The 9,197-nt window shown below is 36.9% G+C and overlaps 1 protein-coding gene across 1 annotated transcript in view; it reads right to left on the bottom strand.

The window, feature by feature from the left end:
* The window catches only part of TBK1 (TANK binding kinase 1), a 173,214-nt gene that overhangs the window by 92,733 nt on the left and 71,284 nt on the right, over positions 1 to 9,197 (bottom strand). Inside the window, exons 16-20 of the mRNA XM_007942735.2 lie at positions 8,553 to 8,592; positions 7,239 to 7,340; positions 7,022 to 7,118; positions 6,432 to 6,538; positions 6,028 to 6,099 (exon numbers count right to left, since the gene is read on the bottom strand). Coding sequence (XP_007940926.2) covers positions 6,028 to 6,099; positions 6,432 to 6,538; positions 7,022 to 7,118; positions 7,239 to 7,340; positions 8,553 to 8,592 — 418 coding nt within the window. The remainder of the gene's footprint in view (positions 1 to 6,027; positions 6,100 to 6,431; positions 6,539 to 7,021; positions 7,119 to 7,238; positions 7,341 to 8,552; positions 8,593 to 9,197) is intronic.

Raw genomic sequence — 9,197 nt, 5'->3', positions numbered from 1 at the left:
TGCTTTGGGAGGAACGGTTGGTGAAAGGGCTGGAGGGAGGCAGCATGTCTGGCCTGGCAGGAATAGGCCTTGGGTTACTGCTGGTAATCCTGCCTTCCTCTTGTGGGATTACAGGAGGTCAGAACATGGGGCCTCCTTGCCGTTTTTCCAATAGGTATATACTATGTGTGTATGTGTATATATACACACACTACATATATATATATATACACACACAAGGAGAGTCAGACAGACAGAGATAGAGAGAGATTTAGCTCAAGGAAATGGCTCACACAGTCGTGGAGACTGGTTAAGTCCCAAACCTGTGGGTCAGGCATCAGGCTGGAGGCGTCTCCTGACTTGTGATTGTAGGGGCTGTCAAACCCAAAATCAGCAAGTCAGAAGGGAGGCTGCTAACTAAAGTCCCAAAAATTGTAGGTCAGATGATGATGAGCTGGATTCAAGATCCAAAGCAAGGTTGAGCCTTGCCAGAGTATCCATATACATATTGGATGCAGGTCACACTCCAATGAAACTGCTTACATCAGAGTATGACTTGAGTCATACATTCTTATAAGGCTTTGACTCAAATACATTCTATGCTAATCATGCCTCATTAACATATAGAGGTTAGGATTTACAACACAAAAAATTAGGATAATTATATAAGATCACAAAATGGAAAACTACTATATAATACTGGAAATCATGCCCTAGCCAAGTTTACACATAACATTAACCATCACAGTAGCTCATAGTTTTGATTTGCACCTCTCTAATGGCTAACAGTTGTGATAATCTTTTGTAAGTTTGTTGACTGCTTGGATGTCCTCTTTGGTGAAGGTTCTGTTCATATCCTTTGTCCGTTATCATTGAGTTGTCTTTTCCTTGTTGAGTTGTTGTAATTTTCAACAGATTTTAGAGATTAGACCCTTATAAGGTAAACTTGTTTCTGAAGATTTTATTCCTGTCTGTAGGTTTTCTATTTACTTTTTGAATAAAGTCTTTTGATGAGCATAAATTTTAATTTTTATGAGGTCCTGTTTATCTACTTTGTCTTCTTTTATTCATGTATTTATCTATCTTTTAATTCTTTTACAAAAGAATTAATCACATAGTTTTCTCACTATGTTGTCTTCCAGGAATTTTATGTTTTCAGGTTTAACATTTAGGTCTTTGATCCATTTTGAGTTAGTTTTTGTGTATGGTGAGAGGTATGGATCTCATTTTATTCTCCTGCAGGTGTATATCCAGTTTTGCCAGCGTCATTTATTAAAGAAACTGTTTCTGCCCCACTGAATAGACTTTGATCCATCAAAGCATGGATTTTAATTGAGAAAAATTAGGAAGAAATTAAATGTTCAATAAATAGGGATGCGTTAATAAATAAATCATAGTAGCTCTATAAAGTGGAATACTAGGCAGCTGTTGAAAATAAAAGAGATAGAGCTGTGTGCATGGGTATGGAAAAAAAAATACCCTTTGGGGAAAAAAAAAAAAAAGAAAAAAATGCCCTTGATGTAACATTTAGTGTGTGTGTGTGGGGAGACTAAACTAGTATGAATGGAATGATTCTATTCATATAAAACAAACACATGTACACAAAACTATTAATACAATTACCTCTGAGGATAGGGGAGTCATGAGAAAATTTGTTCATTCTTAAGTTTTTAGAATTATGCTTGTTGTCATTAGGTGCTATCGAGTAGTTTCTGACTCATAGTGACCTTATGTACAACAGAATGAAGCACTGCCCTGTCGTGTGCCAGCCTCATGATCCCTGCTATACCTGAACCCATCAATGCAGCCCCTGTGTCAATCCATCTTGTCGAGGGCCTTCCCCTTTTTCACTGACCCTCCACTTTACCAAGCATGATATCCTTCTCCAGAGAATGGTCTCTTCTGACAACATGACTAAAGTAGTGAGATGAAGTCTGGCCAGTCTCACTTCCAAGGAGCATTCCGGCTGCACTTCTTCTAGGACAGATTGGTTTGTTCTTTTACCAGTCCATGGTATTTTCAGTATTCTTTGTCAACACCACAACTCAAAAGCATCAACTCTTCTTCAATCTTCCTTATTCACTGTCCAGCTCTCATATGCATACAAGGCAACTGAAAATACCATGGCTTGGGTTAGGCACACCTTAGCCTTCAAGGAGACATCGTTGCTCTTTAGCACTTGAAAGACGTCCTCTGCAGCATATTTGCCCAATGCAATACGTCTTCCGATGTCCTGACTGCTGCTTCCATTGGTGTTGATTATAGAACCAAGTAATATGAAGTCTTTGACAACTTCAATTTTTCCTTCATTTATTGTGGTGCTGCTTATTGGTCCAGTTCTGAGGATTTTTGTTTTCTTCATATTGAGATGTAATCCATACTGCAGAGTGCAGTCTTCAATCTTCATCACAAGTCATCCTCACTTTCAGCAAGCTAACTTGTGTCATCTGTGTATTGCAGGTTGCTAATGAGTCTTACCCCAATCCTGATGCCACATTCTTTTACATATATAGTCCAGCTTCTTGGATTATTTGCTCAGCATACAGTGAATATGGCAAAAGGATGCAATCCTGACACTCTCCCTTCTTGATTTTAAACCATGAAGTATCCCCTTGTTCCGTTCAAACAACAGCTTTCTGGTCTGTGTACAAGTTCCTCATGAGTACAATTAAGTGCTCTGGAATTCCCATTCTTCTCAACGATATACATAATTTGTTATGATCCCCACAATCGAATGCTTTTGCACAGTCAATAAAACACAAGTAAACGTTTTTCTGGTATTCTTTGCTTTCAGCCAAGATCCATCTGACATCAGCAGTGAAATCCCTCATTCTGCATCCTCCTCTTCAGAATCCAGCTTGCATTTTTGGAAGCTCTCTGTCAATATATTGCAGCAACTGTTTTGGAATTATCTTCAGTATGATTTTACTTGCATGTGATATTAATGGTATTATTCGATAATTTCCATATTCTGTGGGATCACCTTTCTTTCAAATGGGTACAAATATGGACCTCTTCCAGTTAGTTGGCCAGGCTGCTATCTTCCAAATCTCTTGGCATAGCCAAGTGAGTGCCTTCGGCGCAGCATCCATTTATTGAAACAGCTCAACAGGTATTTCGTCAATTCCTGGAGCCTTGTTTTTTGCCACTTCTTTCAGTGCAGCCTTGATCTCTTCCTTCAATATCACTGGTTCTTGATCATATGCCACCTCCTGAAATGGATGAACATCTACCGATTCCTTTTGGTACAGTGACTCTGTATATTCTTTCCATCTCCTTTTGATGTTTCCTGCATCATGCAATATTTTGCCCATAGAATCTTTTGATATTACAACTTGAGGCTTAAATTTTTTCTTCAGTTCTTTCAGCTTGAAAAATGCCAAATGTGTTTTTCCCTTTTGGTTTTCTAACTCCAGGTCTTTGCACATTTCATCATTAATAACTGACTTTGTCTTCTCGAGCTGCTCTTTAAAATCTTCCGTTTAGCTCTTTTATTGTGTCATTTCTTCCATTTGTTTTAGCTACTCTCTGCTCAAGGGCAAGTTTCTTTTGACATCCATTTTTCTTTTGGTCTTTTCTTCCTTTCCTGTCTTTTTAATGACCTTTTTACTTTCTTCATGGAAGATGTTCTTGTTGTCATTCCACAATTCCTCTGGTTTTTGGTGACTGGTGTTCAATGCATCAAATCTACTCTTTAGATGGTTCCTAAATTCAGGAGGGACAGATTCAAGGTCATTTTTAGCTCCTGTGGACTTCTTTTAATTGTCTTTAGCTTCAACTTGAACTTGCATATTAGCAGTTGGTGGTCTGTTCCACAACCAGCTCCTAGCCTTGTTTTGGCTGAAGACATTGAGCTTCTCCATGGCCTCTTGCCACAGATGTAGTCAATCTGATTCCTGTGTACTCCATGTTGCAGAGTTCATGTGTATAGCTGCTGAAAAAAGGTATTTGCAATGAGTAAGTTGTTGGTCTTGCAAAATTCTATCAGGCAATCTGCAGCATTATTTCTATCACCAAGGCCGTATTTTCCAACTACCAGTGATTCTTCTTTGTTTCCAACTTTTGCTTTCTGATCACCAGTGATAATTAACACATCTTGATTGCATGTTTGGTCAATTTCAGACTGCAGAAGTTGGTAAAAATCTTCAATTTCCTCATCTTTGGCTTTGGTGGTTGGTGCGTTAATTTGAATAATAATAGTATTAACTGGTCTTCCTTGTAGGTGTATGCATATGGTCCTATCACTGACAGCATTATACTTCAGGATACATTCTTTGTGATGATGAATGCCATGCCATTCCTCTTCAAATTGTCATTCCCAGCATAGTAATCATAAGATCGTCTGATTCAAAATGGCCAAAACCAGTCCATTTCAGCTCACTAATGCCTAGGATATTGATCTTTATGCATTCCATTTCCTTTTTTTACAACTTTCTATTTTCCTAGGTTCATAGTTTGTACATTCCATGTTCTGATTATTAATGGATGTTCGCAGTTGTTTCTTTTCATCTTGAGACATGTCACATCAGCAAATGGAGGTCCCAAAACCTCTACTCTATCCACATCATTAAGACTGGCTCTAATCTGAGGAGGCAGCTCTTCCCCAGATGCGCTCTGAGTGCCCTCCAACCTGAGGGGCTCATCCTCTGGCACTATATCAGACAATGTTTCACTGCTATTCATAAGGTTTTCATTGGACAATTCTCTGAGAAATGGATAGCCCCTTCCTTCTTCTGAGTCTGTCCCAGTCTGGAAGCTCTGCTGAAATCTGTCCACCACAGGTAACTCTGCTGGCATTTGAAACACCAGTGGTATAGTCTCCAGCAACATGCAAGCCACCACAGTATGACAAACTAATAGACAAGTTTGTCTCCCTTAGCTGTTCCAAACTGCTCTGCTCACTTCCTCCCTCAGCTGCTCCAGCACTTGCTTGCCTTGCCTGGCTCACTTACCCAGCCTGCCCCAGGAGCTCCAACAAACACCTGCCTGCCATACCCAGCTCTCTTACCCCTAGAATTATATATTGTTTGGAATTTTAACAGTAGCATGTGTTCTAAAAATCAACTCATTTAAAAAAACTAGATAATACTATAAAAGTGTGTGATAATTTTCATAGCTCAAAAACCGTATTATTTTCTAATAATTAATCTTTCTAAGTCTTGTTCTTGATATTGTTAGTTGTCACAGAATTGATTTTGACATCTTTGTTTGGCTTTTATAAATGTGAAATATATTTATTAGAGTTGTAAAGGGTAGAGAACCTATAGAGAAGCAGCTAAGAGCTAAAAGAGATAGGCTTTATTAGAGCCAACTATGACTCTGAGCAAACAGGACAAGGAAGCAGCCACACAAAAAATGGCCTTATTAGCTCTGTACCTTTTCAATTCTTTCTATTAGGCTTTTGTAGTTAGTAAGCGTACACAAGCTCCTTCCATAAGGAACTCATCCTGAAAGGATTCTGCAAATTACAGACCACCATCAGAGTGCTGATATATTAATAAACAACTCTGGTTCCCAAAATTGAAAATTATGATTCGAATGAGTAATTATAGAAAATAATATGCAAAAGATTTTGGCTTTCAAAAACAGATTCAAATTAGCAAATAATTCTACTAAACAGTGATTCTATAAAATGGATTCAATTATAGTTGACTTGTCTTTATCTAAGGAGCTCTGGTAGCACAGTGCCAAAGGCATTTAACTGCTAACCAGAAGGTTGGTGGTTCAGACCAACCAGCTGCTCCACAGAAGGAAGATGGGACAATCTACTTCCATAAAGATTTACTGCCGCAGAAACCCAACGGGGGTCTCTATAAGTTGGAATTGACTCGATAGCAGTGAGTTTGGTTTTGGTTTTGTCTTTATGTAAATGACCTCAAACACATAAAAAGGCAACACTGATTCACAATCATACTGAAAAACATATGGGATTTGACTATATCCTTTTCCTCTGCAAGCCTACTGATATAAGCAGCAGATGAAAGTATAGATCAATATTTACTTGATTGCATATAAATCACAGTGCAGTATGATTTCAGCATTACTCACCTTTCCAAAATATGATTATTTTCAGCGAGTTCTTTAACCACACCTTCCATCTCTTCCTTTAACTTCTTCATACTATACACATAAAATAAACAAATAAGCACCTCTCCTCAAAACAAGTACAGAAATATTTTAGAATTACGTATATTTATTTGATTTTCATACACTTTAGTTTTAGAGCAGTTTTAGGTTTACAGAAAAATTTCACAGAAAGAACAGAGTTCTCAAATACCTCTTGTCCCCCTGCACACTTTATATTGTTTTACTTCTCTGAATTTAACTAATTCATTTAATATTATCAAACACTGTACTCAGAGCAAACAAGGAATCTGAAAATATTAAGAGCAAAATCACCAATTGATAATAGCATTTGGAAACATTATAGTAACCAATTATAAGTTTCTTACCCAAGAGTCATTTCCACTAATGTGTTAGAACTTGGAAAAATTGGGGCCATGGTATGTTTGATTCCACTGGAGGCTGCAAACATTTTCTGAGGCAAAGTGTCTTGTAACTGAAATATCAAAAATCTACATCAGTCACAGAATACTTATTACAGATCTTATAACTGAATATTATAGATTTTGATAAGCCCAATACAGCTTCAAATTTTAATTTAAAAATCAGTAGGGATACAATACTTTATTTAATCAACATTAAAAAAAATTTTTTTAATAGATGATGAAAGAATAGTTTACTAGATACTTTGAGCTGTAAAACATCTAAATTTTAAAAATTTGGCTCAGAATACATAGCAAAAATGAGTTAGGAAACAGAATCTAGGCACATTATCTCCTATTTCTCCCTTCTCAAATATTATCAGGTATATATTGAGAATGTTGTTGTTGTTATGTGCCGTGGAGTCAGACCCAACTCACAGCAACCCCTCCTCCTTAGGTTTCTGAGGCAGTATCACTACGGAAAATAATTTTAGTTAATTTTTGCCTCAGGAGACAAAGGCTCTTTTTTTAGACCTAAAGATTTTTCAGAGTTGTACCTCATTAGTATAGTGCTGATACTTTGATACTTCTTCTTCAATATCAAAACACTGATTAGTTAGAGATAACAATTGTTTCCTTAGATGAAGCATCTTTCTGAAAATCAAAAAGAACTAATTAATGGGTAGTCCAGTGAAATATTCTTTCTTAAAATAGCACAAACATTAAACTGTATATTGCAGTCAACCTCCTCCCTTCCAAAACATGTTTATTTACCTCATCCATTCTTCAGATTTATCCAAAAATGCTTCATACTTTTTAACACATTCATCTGTAAAATGGGTCATAGCTTTTGTTGCATGATAATACAGTTTTTGCCTGAATTTAGAAACAATCAAAGAAGCATAAACTAGTTTCAGTCTACTTCCAATATTAAAAATGTTTCAATTATATGAAATTTATCTTTTTGTATAGTGATTATTGTAGCTTTAGGAGTACAAGCAGTCCCTGGGTCATGAAAGAGATTCATTCCTAAGTATGTCCTTATGTCAAATTTGTAGGTAAGTTGGAACAGGTGCAAACAGTTCTTATTTAGCTTTACTTTAGTGCAAGAAAAGGCTCAAAGCCTTTTCAGTGATTTTAAAGCTGCCCTTGCAGTAAGTCAAGGTGACTGTGAGGAAGAATTTGTTGCCAGTAGGGGTGGTTTGGGAGCTCTGGTTAGTGCCTAAGGCATTTGACTGCTAACCAGAAGGCTGGTGATTCAAACCCACCAGCCACTCCTCAGAAGGAAGGTTGGACAATCTACCCCCCGTAGTGATACCACCTCAGAAACCCAAGGAGGGGTCACCATGAGTTGGATCCAACTGGATGGCAGTGAGTAGAGGGGTGGTTCAATCGTTTCAAAGTCAGGGCAAATTTACATAATATTAAAGGGCAAGTAGGAGCTGTTAGTAAGTAGGATGATGGTAATCCACAGACTGCCTGTATTTAGAGTAGATAGTAAAGGTTTCTAAATAGACCTTATAGCAGCAAAAAGAGAAAGGTTCAAAACGAAAGTGTTCAAAAAAATATTATCAAATGAGGATAAGGGTAAGAAGGTCGTTAAATCTGTTTCCCTGTCTTCTCCATTATCTGTCCTCTGTAATCAGAACATACGAAGCAGAAGACTGAGTGGAATGATTTTACCCCCGACCCCCACCCTTTTCCTGTCTAGGCAGCCTCCCAACCAGGGATCAGATGGTGCAATATGATGAGGGTCTCAAAAATATGCACACATAGTTCCAATTTTGTAAAGTCAAGATTTAAAAAGGTAATTTTTATTGCAATTAATTTCAACTTTGAGAAGTGCATTAGTAAGATAACCAGAAAAGCAAACCAAATGCACTGCCACCAGGATGATTTCAACTCATAGTAACACCCACTGGGTTTCCAAGGCAGACTGCCTCATCTTTCTTCTGTGGAGAGGCTGGTGGGTTTGAAAAACTGACTTCTGGTCAGCATCCAAATGCCTTAACCACTACACCACCAGAGTTCCTTAAGATAAACAGAAGAGCACCTTAAAATTGTATTAAACATAATCAGAATACTTACTTATCAAATTTGTGAATTTGTTCTTCATTATAAGCTAGTCCTAGAATCAAGTAAAAAATATTACTTTTGCAAATGTAGAATCATAAAATCACAATGTATACTTCTTAATTTAAATTTTTTTTTTGCATGATTTATTTGTATATTTAGATTATTGATTCAAAAAAGCCTAAGAGTTTAAAACAGATGTCACAAACTTGTGGTCCACAGGATAATTTGGGTACAGATATTTTAACTTAGTTTGTACAATGATAACACTAAAAATAATGCCAACATTTTAAAACCAAGATATTTCTAGCAAAATCTGTATTTTTGCTTCTTTTAAGAAATAAGAAGATTGGGCAAGAAGTCAAGTGACCACGAGCAGTAGCTAAATCTAAGTAGAGGCTGTCCCCTTTAGATGGGGTACCTCTTCTCTTGTTCTTCTTACCCAATCTCATTCCTTTCTGTTAACTGTCTGGTCTCTAGAGAATTTGGAGTTCAAGAATCCTAATTTAAATTATTTTTAAAATATTCGAAATGTCTGTTTTAAGAATAATTTTTAGTAGACTCAATCTCTTTCCTGAAGGAATCACATCTCTGAAATAAATACCGTAAGTAGTCACCCTTACAAATATAACAAATTAGCTAGCTCAACTGAATTAATTA

Source organism: Orycteropus afer, unplaced genomic scaffold (assembly GCF_000298275.1).
Source record: "Orycteropus afer afer isolate SDZICR_OR568_19922 unplaced genomic scaffold, OryAfe1.0 scaffold00097, whole genome shotgun sequence".
Taxonomy (NCBI): Eukaryota; Metazoa; Chordata; class Mammalia; order Tubulidentata; family Orycteropodidae; genus Orycteropus; species Orycteropus afer.
This window is presented reverse-complemented; position numbering and strand designations above follow the sequence as displayed.